The 18,166-nt window shown below is 41.1% G+C and overlaps 1 protein-coding gene and 1 non-coding gene across 10 annotated transcripts in view; both read right to left on the bottom strand.

Annotated features, from left to right (window-relative positions):
- Positions 1 to 12,993, bottom strand: part of LOC100380867 (eukaryotic translation initiation factor 4B) — a 44,298-nt gene extending 31,305 nt beyond the window's left edge. For all 9 annotated transcript variants that reach the window (XM_014167976.3, XM_014167979.3, XM_014167981.3 and 6 more), the window contains exons 1-3: positions 12,896 to 12,993; positions 8,897 to 9,049; positions 8,462 to 8,667 (exon numbers count right to left, since the gene is read on the bottom strand). In XM_014167976.3, the coding sequence (XP_014023451.1) occupies positions 8,462 to 8,667; positions 8,897 to 9,049; positions 12,896 to 12,908 (372 nt within the window). In that variant the 5' untranslated portion in view covers positions 12,909 to 12,993. The remainder of the gene's footprint in view (positions 1 to 8,461; positions 8,668 to 8,896; positions 9,050 to 12,895) is intronic.
- LOC123729740 (small nucleolar RNA SNORA16B/SNORA16A family) lies at positions 5,904 to 6,039 on the bottom strand. Its single transcript, XR_006761447.1, has one exon. It is a non-coding gene; the product is annotated as a small nucleolar RNA SNORA16B/SNORA16A family (small nucleolar RNA).
- Positions 12,994 to 18,166: the final 5,173 nt, after the last annotated feature.

The raw sequence follows: 18,166 nt of genomic DNA, 5'->3' as shown, positions 1-18,166 counted from the left end.
AATAACCGGCAGTCAAGTCAGCGTCACAAATTAAATAATTAAAATTAGAAAAGATTGGTAAAATATTATATTGTCATTTAAAGAATTATAGATTTACATCTCTTGAACGCAATCAACTTGCCAGATTTAAAAATAACCTTACTGGGAAATCACACTTTGCAATAATCTGAGCACTGCGCCCAGAAAAATACGCGTTGCGATACAGACTAGACGTCATGTTGGGGAGATCTAAAATCGAAAATACTATGTAAATAATCCATTACCTTTGATTCTCTTCATCAGATGTCACTTCCAGGTATCACAGGTCCATAACGAATGTAGTTTTGTTCAAAAAAGCTCATCATTTATGTCCAAAAATCTCCGTCTCGTTAGCACATGATCTAAACCAGCCGGACTTCTCGTCATGAACGAGGGGAAAAAATATATTTCCGTTCGTTCAAACATGTCAAACGTTGTATAGCATAAATCATTAGGGCCTTTTTTAACCTTTGGACAAGTAAAATAAAAAATGCTGTCCATCAAGTGTTAATGTCAATCCCCAGAAGACAACTTGTGGTTTCAAGAACAGGTAAGCCAGGTTGATGGTTCCAGTTAACTTCTCTAGGGTAGGGGGCAGTATTTTCACAGCCGGATGAAAAACGTACCCAAATTAAAACGGCCTACTACTCCGGCCCAGGAACTAGAATATGCATATTATTAGTAGATTTGGATAGAAAACACTGAAGTTTCTAAAACTGTTTGAATGATGTCTGTGAGTATAACTGAACTCATATGGCAGGCAAAAACCTGAGAAGAATCTAACCAGGAAGTGAGATTTCTGGTGCTTGTAGTCCTTTCAAGTCATTGCCAATGGAACACACAGTGAGTTAGGGTTCATTTTGCAGTTCCTAAGGCTTCCACTAGATGTCAGTCTTTAGAAAGTTGTTTGAGGCGTGCGTCTATGATGAACAGAGACCGAACAAGAAGGCTGGGAAGTTGTAGACCCATCAGTTCATTGGCGTGCGTTCATGTGAGAAGGGACCTGTGTTCCAAAACGTTTTTCAAGACACAGGAACCGTCCGGTTGGAATATTACTGATGTTTCACGTTCAAAAGGCCCTAAAGATTGATGCTTTACAACGTTTGACATGTTTGAACGAACATAAATACATTTTTTTTTTTTTTTTTTTTTTTTTTTTACTTTTCGGCGCGCTTCCTACATTTGGAGTAGCTGAACTGAACGCGCGAACAACAAGGAGCTATTTGGACATAAATTATGGATTTTATCGAACAAAACATTTATTGTGGACCTGGGAACCCTGGAAGTGCCTTCTGATGAAGATCAAAGGTAAGGGAATATTTCTAATGCAATTTATGATTTTAGATGACTCCAAAATGGCGGCTATCTGTATTGCCTAGTGTATTTTTCTGAGCGCAGTCCTCAGATTATTGCAAAGTGTGCTTTCCCAGTAAAGTTATTTTGAAATCTTTCACAGCGTTAGCATAAAGGAGATATTCATCTATAAATCTTTGAATGACAGTTTAATATTTTATCAACGTTTATGACGAGTATTTTTGTCAATTGTAGCGCTGATTCACTGACAGTATTGGAGACAAAATATTTTCTGAATGTCACGCGCCGATGTAAAACGCTGTTTCTAGATATAAATATGAACTTTATCGAACAAAAAATGCATGTATTGTGTAACATGATGTCCTAGGAGTGTCATCTGATAAAGATCGTCAAAGGTTAGTGCTGCATTTAGCTGTTTGGGTATTTGTGATGCATGCTAGTTGCTTGGAAATGGCTGTGTGGTTATTTGTGTCTATGTACTCTCCTAACATAATCTAATGTTTTGCTTTCGCTGTAAAGCCTTTTGGAAATCGGACAACGTGGTTCGATTCAGGAGAAGTGTATCTATAAAATGGTGTAAAATAGTCCTATGTTTGAGAACTTTGAATTATGACATTTTGTGGTTTTAAATTTGGCGCTCTGATTTGTCACTGGCTGTTCAATAGTGTGGGACGATTGCGTCCCACCTCCCCTAGAGAGGTTAAACGTCCTACTACTCGGGCCCAGAGTCAAATATTTGCATATTATTAGCAGATTTGGATAGAAAACACTGAAATTTCTAAAACTGTTTGAATGATGTCGATGAGTATAACAGAACTCATATGGCAGGCAAAAACCTGAGAAAAATCCAACCAGGAAGTGGGAAGTCTGACAACTGTAGTCTTTCAGACCATTTTCTACTGAAACTGTCCGTGGGGTCAACATGCACTTCCTAAGGCTTCCACTAGATGTCAACAGTCTTTACAAAGTTGTTGGAGTCTTTCATGGTGGATTTTGACCGAATAACAGCCGGTTCAAGCAGTGGACAGTCTGAGGTCATGTAGTTATTTCATGCTCGTTCACACATGGATAGTATTTTTTTATTTTTCTTCTGTAATGAATACGCTATTGTCCGGTTGGAATATTATCGATTGTTTATGTTAAAAACACCCTAAGGTTTGATTGGAAACAGCGTTTGACATGTTTCTACAAACGGTAATGGAACTTTTGAGCTTTTCGTCTATTGATTTGCGCCCCCGTCTCGTGCCTTTGGAATAGTGTTCTGGACGCGCCAACAAAACGGAGGTATTTGGACATAAATTATGGACTTTATCAAACAAATGAACATTTCTTGTGGAAGTGGGAGTCCTTCCGAGTGCATTCCGCCGAAGATCAGCAAAGGTAAGAAAATATTAACATATTTCAGAGTTTTGTTGAAGCCGTGGCTGGACGGCTAACTGTATAGCATGCATTGATGGCGGAGCTCTGTACTCAGAACATTGAACAATGTGCTTTCTCCGTAAAGTTATTTTGAAATCTGACACAGCGATTGCATTAAGAGGGAGTATATCTATAATTCTTTAAATAATTGTTATATATTTTGTCAACGTTTATGATGAGTATTTCTGTAAATGAATGTGCACATTGTGGTCATTCACCGGAGGTTTTGGAGGCTAATCATTTTCTGAACATCACGCACCTATGTAAAATGCTGTTTTTGGATAGAAATATAAACTTGATCGAACAAAACATACATGTATTGTGTAACATGATGTCCTAGGGGTGTCATCTGATGAAGATCGTCAAAGGTTAGTGCCTCATTTTAGCTGGATTTTAGGTTTTTGTGACACATCTCCTTGCTAGGAAAATGGCTGTGTGGCTTTTCTTGTTTTAAGTGGTGTCCTAACATAATCTAATGTTTTACTTTCACTGTAAAGCCTTTTTGAAATCGGACAACGTGGTTGGATTCAGGAGAAGTGTATCTTTAAAATTGTGTAAAATAGTCATATGTTTGAGAAATTTAAATTATTAGATTTTTGATGTTTTGAATTTCGCGCCCTGTTGTTCCATTGGCTGTTGGCTAGATGCAAGAAGTTAAGCATCTTATCACACACGTTGAGCATACATAGGCTATTCTGCTCCTCAAACTAGGATATTGCCTGTCAGGCAGCACGAGAGCATGTGCTTTTGTAAGCCCAGTCATTGCATAACAAATAAAAATTCTAAATGCAATCGTGTGTTAACCTCTCTAGGGTAGGGGGCAGTATTTTCACATCCGGATAAAAAAACGTACCCGATTTAATCTGGTTATTACTCCTGCCCAGAAACTAGAATATGCATATAATTGTTTGATTTGGATAGAAAACATCCTAAAGTTTCTAAAACTGTTTGAATGGTGTCTGTGAGTATAACAGAACTCATATGGCAGGCCAAAACCTGAGAAGATTGCATACAGGAAGTGCCCTCTCTGACCACTTCTTGGCCTTCTATAGCCTCTTTATGGAAAATAGAGGATCTCTGCTGTAACGTGACATTTTCTAAGGCTCCCATAGGCTCTCAGAAGGCGCCAGAACGGGGAATGATGACTCTGCAGTCCCTGGCTGAAAAACAGTAGCGCATTTGGAAAGTGGTCGATCTGAGAACAATGAAACGGGGGCGCGCGTGCACGTGACGAGACAATTTTCTTCTTTGAACGAAAACAAGTCTCCCGGTCGGAATATTATCGCTATTTTACGAAAAAAAAAAAAAAACGCATAAAAATGGATTTTAAACAGCGTTTGACATGCTTCGAAGTACGTTAATGGAATATTTTGACATTTTTTGTCACGACATGCGTCCGCGCGTCACCGTTCGGATAGGGACCTAAACGCACGGACAAAACAGAGGATATTTGAACATAACTATGGATTATTTTGAACCAAAACAACATTTGTGGATGAAGTAGAAGTCCTGGGAGTGCATTCTGACGAAGAACAGCAAAGGTAATCCAATTTTTCTTATAGTAATTCTGAGTTTAGTGAACGCCAAACTTGGTGGGTGTCAAATTAGCTAGCCCGTGATGGCGAGCTATCTACTCAGAATATTGCAAAATGTGCTTTTGCCGAAAAGCTATTTTAAAATCTGACACCGCGATTGCATAAAGGAGTTCTGTATCTATAATTCTTACAATAATTATGTTTTTTGTGAACGTTTATCGTGAGTAATTTAGTAAATTCACCGGAAGTTTTCGGTATGTTTGCTAGTTCTGAACGTCACATGCTAATGTGAAAAGCTGTTTTTTTATATAAATATAAACTTGATTGAACAAAACATGCATGTATTGTATAACATAATGTTCTAGGAGTGTCATCTGATGAAGATCATCAAAGGTTAGTGCTGCATTTAGCTGTGGTTTTGGTTTTTGTGACATTATATGCTAGCTTGAAAAATGGGTGTGTGATTATTTCTGGCTGGGTACTCTCCTGACATAATCTAATGTTTTGCTTTCGTTGTAAAGCCTTTTTGAAATCGGACAATGTGGTTATATTAACGAGAGTCTTATCTTTAAAATGGTGTAAAATAGTCATATGTTTGAGAAATTGAAGTTATAGCATTTAAGGTTTTTGAATATCGCGCCACTCGATTCCACTGGCTGTTGACTAGGTGGGACGATTTCGTCCCACATACCCGAGAGAGGTTAACTGTTTTATAGCCACAATTAACTTGTAATTACAGCATGAGTGCATAGGCTATATCAACGGTCACACCACTTTGCAATGTGAGCTTGAAGGAGTATAACTGTTTGAAACCCAAACGTTTAACTTTAAATAATGAGGCATGTATTACCTTGCTTCAAAGTAACCTAGCCAAAATCCAACCATAGAAAGTGGAGGCAATTATTTTATGAAGATACAGAACGTCTCTTCTGTTCTATTGGTTTTTGTATCAACTTTCTTTCATTGTCCATAAGCCAAAGGCACAATGCTCATATTAGCAACCCATCCTAGTCATTACGATAAGATTCCCCTTCTCTAAGTTTCTAACTGAGATTTGTCTATCACATATGTAACTGATCGCTTTAAGTGCGCTGTTTAGAACAGCGATTTCCCACGAATTGAACTTGGGCAAATGTTCAAAAATTACTTTTTATTGGCTCCTTCATTACAGGAGTTGCATGTTCAATAATAAACTATAGCCTTTTGACTGAAATGACAGGTTTGCTATTGTTGCATGTTTCCAGCTCCTAATGAAAAATGTCCACTCCTTGTATACATGCATAGTATTTTCTGTTGGTCAACTCATTTTACTGTTTGGGGGGAAAATGTTTGTTGACCAGTTAATGAGGGGTCGGTTAGTCGGCAGCAAAATTGACCAAAATGTGCATCCCTAACAGGAATACAAACAACTGGTGATTAAATAGCTAACCACAAGCATCAACACAACCACAGTCATTCAGTTTCTCATGTCTCCTTTAAAACAGAAAACTTTTCAGCAGCGATCATTGGGAGGCAAATCAAATTAGAATCCTGATAACACTAACTAGACCTGTCAAATAAATCACAATGACGGCCAAGAAATACACATCACACTTTTTCTAGGCACAATTTAGCATCAAGTGACCTTCCCCTTAATGTTGCTGAGTCAGTTATTGTCAAACTTCACAGCGACCGTCGGTGAAAGTGTTGTTTTTGGCATCCATTTGACCGTATCTGCTACAAGAGAACAGCAACGGCTTCGATTGGTGCCAAGAGGCTCACTGTTGGCAGGTTCAATAGGTGTATAATTCTGAAGATAACGAGGCTGGTCAGCAAAAACTAAGTTTGGTAAAGAGTCTAATAGATTTGTTTTTAGTGCAAACCCTTATAATAGTAAATGTTTTACAGTTCCCCTTTCCTATATACTGATAGTAACTGTCAATCATCATAGATCTACACTGTTGAAAATGTAGATCTGTCTACACATACTTCAATTGGTCCATATTTAAGCTAGGACTCTGGTACACAGGTGGGTGGGGCGACACTGCGGTCTAAGGCATTGCATCTCAATTAGGGCTGGGCGATATGGCCAAAATATTATATCACGGTATTTTTTTACACTTGGATGATATTTGACTGTATTTTTTGTTTTTTGAATAATAGAAGTTGTTCATTTGCTTTTTGAGTAGTGAGTGATCCTAGGGTGGCAACACACACATTCTAAGTGATTTCAATGAGTGTTCATTCTGTTTGTTTTATACTGTTCAATTCAACCAAAACAAATTTCAGCACTTCTATCATTTCTGCACTCAAAAAGTACGAAATTGTCATACTTCAGTAAAAGTAAAGATACGTTAACAGAAAATTACTCAAGTAAAAGTCATCCCACTAAAATACTACTTAAGTAAAAGACTAAAAGTATTTGGTTTTAAATATCCTTAAGTGGTTGTTCCACTGGATATCATAAGGTGAATGCACCAATTTGTAAGTCGCTCTGGATAAGAGCGTCTGCTAAATGACGTAAGTGTCAAAAGTAAATGTAATTGATAAAATGTACTTGAGTATCAAAAGGAAAAGCATAAATCATTTCAAATTCCTTATAATAAGCAAACCAGATGGCACCATATTTATTTAACGGATAGCCAGGGGCACACTCCAACACTCAGACCTAATTTACAAACAAAGCATGCGTGTAGCGAGTCCTCCAGATCAGAGGCAGTAGATGACCAGGGATGTTCTCTTAACAAGTGCGTGAATTGGACAACTTTCCTGCCTGCTAAGCATTCAAAATGTAACAAGTACTTTTAGGTGTCAGGGAAAATGTATGGAGTAATAAAGTACAGTATTTTACTTAGGAATGTAGTGACGTAAAAGTTGTCAAAAATAAACAGTAAAGTACAGATACCAAAAAAAACGACTTAAGTAGTACTTTACACTAGTGCTCAATTTTGAATTTCCGCACTGCCACACAGGGCTGCATGATATGGGCAAATTCTCTCAGACTTATTTTTAACCAAACGTTGCAATTATGAATTAGAGCAAAACTGTTGGAATCATGGAAATAGAATGACTGTTCTATGGTTAGAATATAATAGTGGGCACTTTGAATACAGTGTTTGATATGACAACAAATTAAAATGCCAGGGAGGAGTTATTGTGACAGGCTAGGAACTAAAATGTTGATAAGTGTTTCCTAGGAGAACCTATAAGCTTTGGCTACATTGCATGTTCTCTCTTAGCTACTTCATGTAGCTAACATATTCTTGCTTTTCATATTCCTCTGATTTAGAAGACACTGTTGCACAAACATGCTGATTTAGGTCTACACCATCACTGGTATTATCAGGCTGTATTAGCTAGTTACGTTTGCTCTTACTCAGCACATTTATTAGCTAGCTAGATAGCAGCTAACATTTAGTGTCTCAAGACAGGGAAACTTGCTAAGAAAAGACAAACTAGCTGTTTGCTGTTGTAAGAAACAAACTAATAGTGTCAATATAGAACACTAGTCGATTAATATTAAGAAGCAAAGTGAAAACAGCACTGTTGTTGTCAACATTGTTGCATGTGCTGCATTGACCATGCAGACTGAACGCAAGTGTCATGGTTGAGGAACATCAAATACGCTCCTTGAGTGACAGGGGGCTTGGCTAGATTGTGGAAAGTGGCACGGAGAGAAAGATGACTCAAGTAGTAAAGTGAACTATAAAAAGTGACATTACACATGGCGTATCACATTTAACAAACCAAACATTAAAATGCCGGTATAGAAGGTAAAGTAAAAACCCAAACCGGTCTCTGCATTAATACCAGTATATCATAAAATACGTTATACCGCCCTGCCCTAACCTCAATGCAAGAGGCATTGCTACAGTCCCTGGTTCGAATCCGGGCTGTCCCACATGGCAGCGCACAATTGGCCCAGCATCGTCCGGATTTGGCTGGGGTAGGCCGTCATTGTAAATAAGACTTTGTTCATATCTGACTTGCCTAGTTAAAGAAATAAGATATATATATAAATAATAATACACAAGTCAAAAAGTGTGCGGTATCCTTCCCACACCAGAGTCACGCTGAGTCGGCATAACGTAGACATGTACAGGTAGGACTGCAAAGCATTTTTGCACCATGTTGTGCCTACTGAAAACACAGATTTTGTTAACACAGTTTCCGTTCTGACAGGATCTAGTACGTACCGCTAGGCCCCGGAAGAAGTCCATGATAGATTCCTCGGAGACGTCGTAGGGCAGGTTGCCCAGGAAGGCGGTGTAGGGGGGGCTGCGGGGGAGGCGTGACCGGTCCACATTGGGCTCGCGGGCCGACCGTGGCGCCGTGGGCAGGATGTTGCGATCTATGGCCGGGGCCCGGTAACTGTCCTCCCCTGAGTGCCAGGAGGTGGACACTGAGAGAAAGAGTGGGAGGAGTAAGGAAGAGGGATATGTTTTTCCATGGACAGGTGCAACGTTACCGAAAACAGATAGAAATGTACTGTGGAACAACAAGACATGATTCCCAATGCTACATTTCACTGATCTGCATAGTTAGCATTGCACCCTAGTGAACGTTGAAACCCTGGTAAGTTTGCAGCTTTGGATGAGCCCCCATATGAGATCTCATGTTGTGTGTCTCACCATCTCCCTCCAGGTCATCCGTCTCGTCGGCCCAGCTGGTGGACTTGGCGTAGCTGGGTTGCGGTGGTGGAGCATTGCCTCCACTCCCATTGTCCTCTGCCAGGAAGTCAGTGAGGGTCAGGGTCTTCCCCTTCTTATTCCCCTTCTTCTTAGCTGGAGAGGGAGAGAGGGAGATCAGTGGGCTGCATGACACATTGAAGGGAAATGTCATGTACAGCGGTAAACTGTCCAAAAACAACCACTAGTCCCTAGTTTCCAATCTAAGGGGTCTGGATTAGCATGGTTGCCAGTCTCTTACGTACGAGATAGAGGGTACATTTGGAAGACATTTTGACTGATGTAATTACAAAGTCATAGCCCACTACAAGCGGTCCATTTAACTTGATTTGTAACTACTAGACTCGAGGTAGAGGTCTGCGAGAGATGGATTTATTCATACCGCACTCCGCTGGATTTCTGTTCTACTCCCACGCGCAACAGGTCCGAACCCAACCACAGTCCTTCAATGTTATTTTAGGCGTATGTGACAGCTCACTTGCCAGCCATGGTGCAAGCAATTTTGCGCCCTACAGGCAATATCAAAATCCACAAAAATAACCCAAGAAATAGATTGTCACGTGTCCCATTATTAGGCTTTCGGTATTACTGGCCGATAATCAAACAGGCTAGACGTAGTTTGAAGAGAGCAGAGGTGGAGAGACGTGCACTTTCCCTTGAGATATGTTTTAGGAGTGAGACTATTTTCAGACAGACAAATATGGGTGATAAATATTTATTTCTAAGCAATGTAGTAAACTATAGCCTAATCATATTTCGGAAGTCAATATCCTTGTAAAGATAACGGCCATGTGCTTTGCCGCCCATGCATAGGCTATAGAGCCTACTAGGGTTGGGCGGTATGCAGATTTTCATACCGTCTCTTTACCATAGTGGGGTATAGGGGGGGGATAAAATAAAATGTTTGGATGTACAAAACAATTTAGGCAACAGGGATCTTGATCCAGGAGGGGATAGAATGTCTCTTCTGTAACCAAGAAGCTTGATATCTAGCCACTTAGCTAGCAAGATAGCAAACCAAATGCATAGCTGGAGCTCGGTATAATTTGACATCTTAGATTTCTTAAAATTAGTTTATAAGCAGTTGAGTTGCACACAACACCCCCACATAAAAAAAAAATAAAAAAAACTATTGAAAATCATACCGTCTGTATTTCGAAACATACCTAGTCTTGAATTGAGACCACACATGCACCTGATCTCCACATATGGATACTGAACTTGAAGTAGCAAGAATGTTGAGAGGACAGTTGCACTTTCTCTTTAGCTACGTTTTGCATATAGGACATATCCTATCTTTTAGGAGGACGATTTTCAGGCAGAGACAAATAAATGGGCAAACAATATTTAGAGAAAATGAACAGGCAATATCCGCTCACAATTTTTAGCCTACGCTTGCTTTGTGTCTTTTCAATAATCTATTTGTTGGATAGCACCTAGACTCAAGTCTGTTGAGCGCCCTCCACTTCTTACCATTATTATTTATTTACAGAAACTGTAGTAAACTATTGTCTAATAGTATTTAATAAAAATTCCTTGGGAAGATAACTGCCACCTGATTCTCCTATGCATAGGCAGCCTACTCTAATTGAGACCACACATATACAGACACCCTTGATCTTGCACACCTAACTTGGAGGAGAGACAGGCTACTGAACTTAAGCAGCGAAATCTGACTATGTGAATAATGCAACAAATAGGTGTTTTTAATACAGTAGGCAGGTTAATGCATACAAAGCAGAAAGACAGACATTTTCAAATCATCTGCGAGACAACAAATATTTTCATCCCAAAATAGTCAGACTGCCAGCTCCCAACCGCAGCATGAAAAATGCTGATTGGCTGCTATGATCTCTATTGGGGCCAGCAGGTTCAGTTGGCATTCCGCAGGAGTGCAGCCCTCTACCTCCAGGCAGTCCTGCATTGCGTTGGAAACCAATGAAAGTGTCTATACCGAGCTAGTGGAAATGCCTGAAACTATGTTGCGTCATTTTCACACTGCCATTGACATTCTCTGATGAAGGCAAAACAAGCGCATTGGTTTTGGAAAGGCCTCAATCCGTCCTTTATGCCAACAGCTGCATGCGAACAAATAGTAATTTCTCACTGTTGTGGAGTGCTCCAGTCCAGCATCGTGTCAGATAAAGGCGCAGTGACGTGCAGACCATGATATTGAAACAGTGTGTCTGTCTAATAGGTCTTCATAGTGTGTGGGGCCAAAGCCAGCCAGATGAGCCTTGGCCCCACTGACCCATTCTAAACTGCAGGATGACATTTATTGAGATTAATCTTGTACTGGAGGCAGAGATGAGATTACTACTACATTGGCCAGCTGCAAAGTGAAAGCTGGCTACATATTGTAAAAATTCATGTAAACAAAAATGTGCTTTTTGGTCTTAATTAAAAAAGTTATGGCATAAGGTTAGCAGTGTGGTTAAGGCCAGCTAGTGACTACCCTGCAAAGCTGCCTCCAGTACATGAGTCATCCCCATGAATGCCAACCTGCTTCTAAAACAGGGAGTGGTCTCTCTCACCTCATTAACTGCCACTATATTGAAACGCTCCATAACAAAATTGTGCATCACTGATAAGTGCTTTTACAGTTTATCCTATTTTCAGCAACAGAGAGTTTGGTTGTTTCTTTAAGGGCAACAACACTTTAGGTGTGTGTGACAGACATTACATTAGTTATTTTGACTAAATTGGTTGACTACTGGTTTCAATGAGACCCACGTCTTCTGATGGAGCAGGTTTGGTCGATTTGTTTTGGTTTGAAGCAGACTGGGAAAAACAAAGAGGGCTGGCGGCTTCATTGTGGAAATCCCAGCTGTCAGGGCATTCTTTTCACACACTACAGAGCATCACACACACGGCCTGTTTACAATTGGTGTCTTGTCAGTGGGTCACACACACTGTTTACAATGAATGGTGATGGTAGTCGTGCAGTGAGTGAGAACAATACCATTAACGCACACTGTAGAACAAGCTACTATATTGAATTATCCTAGCAAACAGCGTGTAAGTTAGGCCTAGGTGCAAAGTAGTCCTTCCACGTGGTGAATCATTATGAATTACGTGAAACCAAACTGGGGAAATGGCCAGTGAGTCATTCTTGCCAATGTATTTTGTCAATGTAGCCATATTGCCAAAACTAACTAACACTAACCAATATTTTCGAAACAACTGGATGGTACCTAGCTAACTAACGTTAGCGGTCAATACAGCTGAAGCTATCACTGGTATGTTAGTGCGCTAACGAGCTAGCTAGTTGTTTAGCTAGCCATTGTCATTACATCCACTGGCTTCGTCAGCAAAGGACTGCTTACCGGGAATACTTTAAGGCCTATGCTAGTGGCATGTGGCTGACATCATTAAATACGCCAGCCTGCTAACATTTGAGGGGAGGCCTGCGTTAGGACGCGTCCAGCAACTGTCCTGCTTCACCCATCGGTTACCAAAATCCGCACGTGGGAAATTCCTTGAGAACCCCATGCCACTGAACCAGACCCTCCTACAAGAAATGCGCTTGCTTGTATTAGTGCCACAGTAAATCGTCGACTACCTAGACACAATGTGTCAGTTGTTTATGAATAACATTACGACCTACTTAAATGTCTGATACAATCCAAAGGCACACTCTAAAGTCAACGCAATACCCGTAACATATCACTCAATGAAAAACACCGGGAAGAAATTATTAAACTCTGAGCAAATAGCTGCCTCGCGAAGCTAACGACGTTAGCAAGCTAGATCCCTTCGCCGGCAGCGGCGTCTTTATCCCTGAGAAACAGTAATTTGATGAAACTATACACATAAGACACCGACAACGATTGACACGACAAGCTGCAGACACTCGTCAAACGATATTTGCTAAATTGTGTCGCGCTAATACCCTCTGAAATCTCCCAACCGACCTAGCTCGTTCACCCACATAAACCTCACCTGGCGCCGCCATGTTGGAGAGCGAGTTCGTACCAGATTCCCGGATGAAGGCGTCAGAGGTTTATAATCGAGAACGCGCATCTGGTCGCGAGCCTCAAATCCCTCCAGCCTTGCTCTTGCTGTTAGCTGGAGATCAATTTCAGGCATTTCAAATATATTTGAATACCTTTTGTATAAAAAAACAAATAGTATAAGAAAGTAGTATGCATAGTAGTAAAACTGATGTGGTCACAATTGCATATATAGCTAGTTACAGCATAAATTACGAACGTGATATGTCAAGTATGACTGTATTTACAAATATGAAGTGGATAATGTCTTGGTGTTGCAGTTGAATAAAATAGTATATAAATAGAACAGCAGTGTTGACAGTGTGTGTGTGTGCACGTGTGTTTTCCTACATTATCCAGACCCCAAAAGTCCTAACATTTAAGACTTTTTTCAGGTCCTGAATTTGTTCAAATGATATTTTAAGCTTAAGGGGTTTGATTTAGGGTTTTGGTGTTAAGGTTAATGTTAGGGCTAGGGTTAAGGTTAGGGTTTTGGGGGTTAGGGTTAGGTTTAGGATAAATGTTAAGGTTAGGGTTAGGGGTTTGGGAAAAATAGCATTTTTAACGGTCAAACATTTTTACCCTCCAAAAAGTCCTGACATTTCATGAAAACATACAATGGCAACTTTAGAACTGTACAGTAACAGCTAATTTAACCAGGGAAAAAAACATACAACAACACGTTATCAAGAGCTGATCCAGCCTACAGGAAACATTTACACTCCTCCTGAACATAGTTTTAGGCCAGAGTTTTAAACTCACTAAGGGGCACTAGTACATCTAGGTGAAGTTCCATGCCACATTTTGCAGACTGTTCCATGCCTCTGGTGCACAATAGGAAAAGGCAGTCTTGCCTTTCTCCGTAACTGCCCTGAGGCTTTACCAACCACCTAGTAGACCGTGTCTGGTAACTGCTACTGGTGAACAAGAGCAGGCTACAGAGGTAGAGAGGTCATTTACTCAGAAGGGCTTTGTAGTTGAACACATAACAATGTAACTGTCTGTGCATGTAAAGCAAGTTCCAGCTCACCATTTGATACAAGGTGCAATGGTGGGTGAGCGACTTGGCTTCAACATCAGCATATACCTCAATGTCAGCAAATAGCTGTCTGCCTTTCATCACCTTACCTAAAGCAATCAAAGAATATTACTTTATTGTGGCTCATAAGTATGCTTTAACACACCAAAACAAAGATTAGGATGCAGTAATAATGATGTGCTGCTCATTGACAAAAAGGTTAGAAATACATCACATTGACGGTCATTATAATGCTGTATGATCCTTGAGGAAAAAGTGACCAGCAATTATGAAGCGCTACATATGTTGCTATACATTATAAGTGATTCTGACTATAATGCATCAGCAGTATTTTATTTATTTATTTAATCTTTATTTAACTAGGCAAGTCAGTTAAGAATAAATTCTTATTTACAATGATGGCCTACACCCGCCAAACCCTAACTTAGACGACGCTGGGACAATTGTGCACTGCCCTATGGGACTCCCAATCACGGCCGGTTGTGATACAGCCTGGAATCGAAACCAGGGTCTGTAGTGAAGCCTCTAATACTGAGATGCAGTGCTTTAGACCACTGTGCCACTCAGGGGCATGGGTTTATATGAGTCTTTATGTGTCTATAACTAAACTTATACTGAATTATTACTATATCATAGTGTGTTATGGGTACATGTATAATGCTGTATAATGCATTATGTTTCATAGAAAGTCTTACCCAAATATTATCTAAGGTGCAGGTCTGGGCAGGTAGACAGCTAGGGTTAGCTGTTCAACAGTCTGATTGCCTGGTGGTAGACCTGATGCTCCGATACCATTTGCCAGATGGTAACGGAGTGAATAGTCCGTGGCTCGGGTGACGGAGTCCTTAACGATCTTCCAGGTCTTCCTCAGAAACCGTCTGGTGTAAATGTCCTGGAGGGAGGGGAGCTTGCTCCCAGTGATGTTTTGGGCCGTTCCAAGTTCCCACCACCCTCTGTAGAGCCTTGTGGTCGCAGTTGTCATACCAGGCGGTGATGCAGCCAGACAAGGTACTCTCGATGGTGCATATATAGAAGTTCTTGAGGATCTGAGGGACCATACAAATGTATTTAGTTGCCTGAGGTTGAAGAGGGGCTGTCGCGCTTTCTTCACCACGGTGACGGTGTGATGGGTCCATGTCAGGTCCTCTGTGATGTGCACGCTGAGGAACTTGAAGCTTTTGACCCTCTCCACTGCAGCCCCATCAATTTTAATCAGGTCAGCACGATGTAACTGCAGTTTACAGCATTTTTTGTTTGTTTTTCTTCCTCTCCCCAGTCCACTTAAAGTTTTCTTCTTCATTTCCTATGGGCTTTACCCAAGTAGTGGCTGGAATACAACTGTATTAAGCCCCTTACAACACTACCCTGCAAAAATGTAATGTTGTCCCAAACATTTAACTGGCCTCAAAACAGAGGACGGAAGTACTGGTCAAGAGAACAACTGAGAAAACTGGACTAACACCCATATAACTATATAGACATGCCCAGTCTACCTATATGGGCAAAGACGCAACCCCCACTAAACATTATCTCACTGTGATTAGTAAAGTCAATGTTTATTTTATTTAAATGAACAATTCTGAACATCTCTAATTCATATCCTGATAAGCGCTTGGCAGCCCTAAAGTGGCTCCCGAGTGGTGCAGTGTTCTAAGACACTGCATCTCAGTGTTAATGGTGTCACTATAGACACCCTGGTTCAAATCCAGGCTGTATCGTAACTGGCTGTGATTGTGCTTGGCCGGTGTAGGCTGTCATTGTAAGTAATATTTTTTTCTTAACTGACTTGCTTAGTTAAATAAAGGTTAAATAAAAACATAATTTAAAAAGTGTTAAAGGTTTGGATGTCTCTGGGCCTCCTCTGCCGGACTGAACGGTGGTGCAAGGGCATGGTTGACCCCAATGAATCAGTGGGGTCATCATGGGATGATTGAGTCTCTGAGCCCTCAGCTCCTCCCAGACCTCTATGCTAGAGTGGTTCCTTTCTCCACAGACCTCTACTCGGTGCTTGAACTGGCTCCTTAAATGGTAGGGAATTACATGACATGAGCATATTGCGATGCAGAACCCAGGCCCTGCCTGTACCCCTCTCGGGTTTGACCTCATAGACAGGGCTGTCATCACCTTTCCTGTTTACCGCCACGTGTATTTGATCCTCCCAGTGTGATCTTAGCTTTCCCGGCCACCCACGTTCTGACATGTTTCCCACCAGTACATGATCCTCTGAGACCAGAACCAAACCCATTTTCTTCTGCGGCTTTTCACTTTGCTGTTCGTTTCCCCATGTTTCTTATGGCGATGTCATAGGCTTCCGCCATCTGTTGTTTCCACTTCTTAGCATAATCCTGGTATGATTTCTCCTGTTCCTTTATCTGTAACCCAAATACAAGGTCAACAGGTAGCAGTGGAGCCCTTCCAAATAGCAGGAAATATGGTGAGAACCCAGTAGCACATTTGGGTTAATTTGTCAGCTATGCTTATTTAAACCTAGCCTTCCCCGAACTGCCGCTCTTATGGGTCAAAATATAATGATGTAATTACGTGTTGGAGATCTCAGAGGGGCGTCCCGCGTGGCTCGTTTAGGCTTCTCAAGGGCGCACTGCTCCGACGCAACTCTCTGATTGTCCTCACGATGTCAGTGTCCTTCTTGGCTTGGTGGTCTGATTTCTTCCCTTTTCTCTGTGGTGTCGTCTGAGGACAGACAGCTCTGTAGCTCAGAGCTCACAGTGTATGAATGAAATAGCGTAGATACCACGATTCGATGAAGAGTGGAGGCTAGGTGGTTCGGCTTGAATTCACCCACTTAGACACAGCTACTCATCCGTAGCTTGGGTAGAAAAAGATTTCTTTGTCTTCAAACTTTGTTGCGTTTTGGGGTTCGTTGACCATTTAGACCTTCGCTGCAGCTTGGGGTCTCTTTTAGTCTAATGTTAATTCTCCAGTCTTCTGTCTTATACCCTCGGGTCAGAAGTGGACGTAACCGCCTTTAGGGCAGTTCTCTGGGCGTACCAGGTTAAGAGACAAGGCCTAGATTTTACTCAAATCCAATTTTAGACACTAACTTCACATTTAATCTTTACCAAAACATTCTCTTCGATTTGGATATTTTCCACACAATGTACAATGTATAAACATCAGGCATATACTGAGAAAACTCTTAAAGGTACAATGTTTTCATAATAACGTCATCTGTTAACCTTTAATAATAAAACAAAATTACATACATTTTCATATTCCATCTCTCGTCATGACCACCATTGTGGCTGACGGAAACCATTGTTCCAAAGTCCCTTTATTGCATGTTTAATGTTCTGAGGACAGTTCTCCACAGTGAGGACACAGGAATTTCTCTGTGTCCTAGGATTTATCATGGGCGTGAGGGGTCATGAAAACCCCACATCCTCATACCCCTAGATCTCTCCTCCTCTGTTGGGGGTTGAGAGAAATCCTGTAGGATTGTGGTCTCCTGTAACCTGACCTGATCAGGACAGTCATGACAGTCCCCCTCTGGTAGGTTCAACTTGGAATGATTCTGCATGTTGCAACCCACCATAAGAATGACCATCGGATGTCCTGGTTTGTGGATCATCATAGCAGCCCCACCCCCTTGGTGGTTCACACTGGTAGGATTTCCGCAAGCTGTGGATCACCACCAGAATGGACCTAGGAGGTCTGGCAGTGGGTCTGTGTTCTGGCCCGTCGTCCGGTTATCCCGGCTAGTGGACCTAGGCAGTAACTTGGCAGACGTTAATAACGCACAACACTCAGGCAATACATCATTACATTTCCTCCCCAAACGAGCAGCGTTTTGGCTCTACTGCTTCCTAAGTGTCAAAGGAAATTAAAAGAAAAATTGGAATAGAAACATAAATGTATACAAAATGTGTCTACCACACCTTAATCATCTAATATGGACTATGTTCTATATACACTGCTCAAAAAAATAAAGGGAACACTTAAACAACACAATGTAACTCCAAGTCAATCACGCTTCTGTGAAATCAAACTGTCCACTTAGGAAGCAACACTGATTGACAATACATTTCACATGCTGTTGTGCAAATGGAATAGACAACAGGTGGAAATTATAGGCAATTAGCAAGACACCCCCAATAAAGGAGTGGTTCTGCAGGTGGTGACCACAAACCACTTCTCAGTTCCTATGCTTCCTGGCTGATGTTT

This window comes from Salmo salar, chromosome 22 (genome assembly GCF_965601325.2).
Source record: "Salmo salar chromosome 22, fSalSal1, whole genome shotgun sequence".
Lineage (NCBI taxonomy): Eukaryota > Metazoa > Chordata > Actinopteri > Salmoniformes > Salmonidae > Salmo > Salmo salar.
This window is presented reverse-complemented; position numbering and strand designations above follow the sequence as displayed.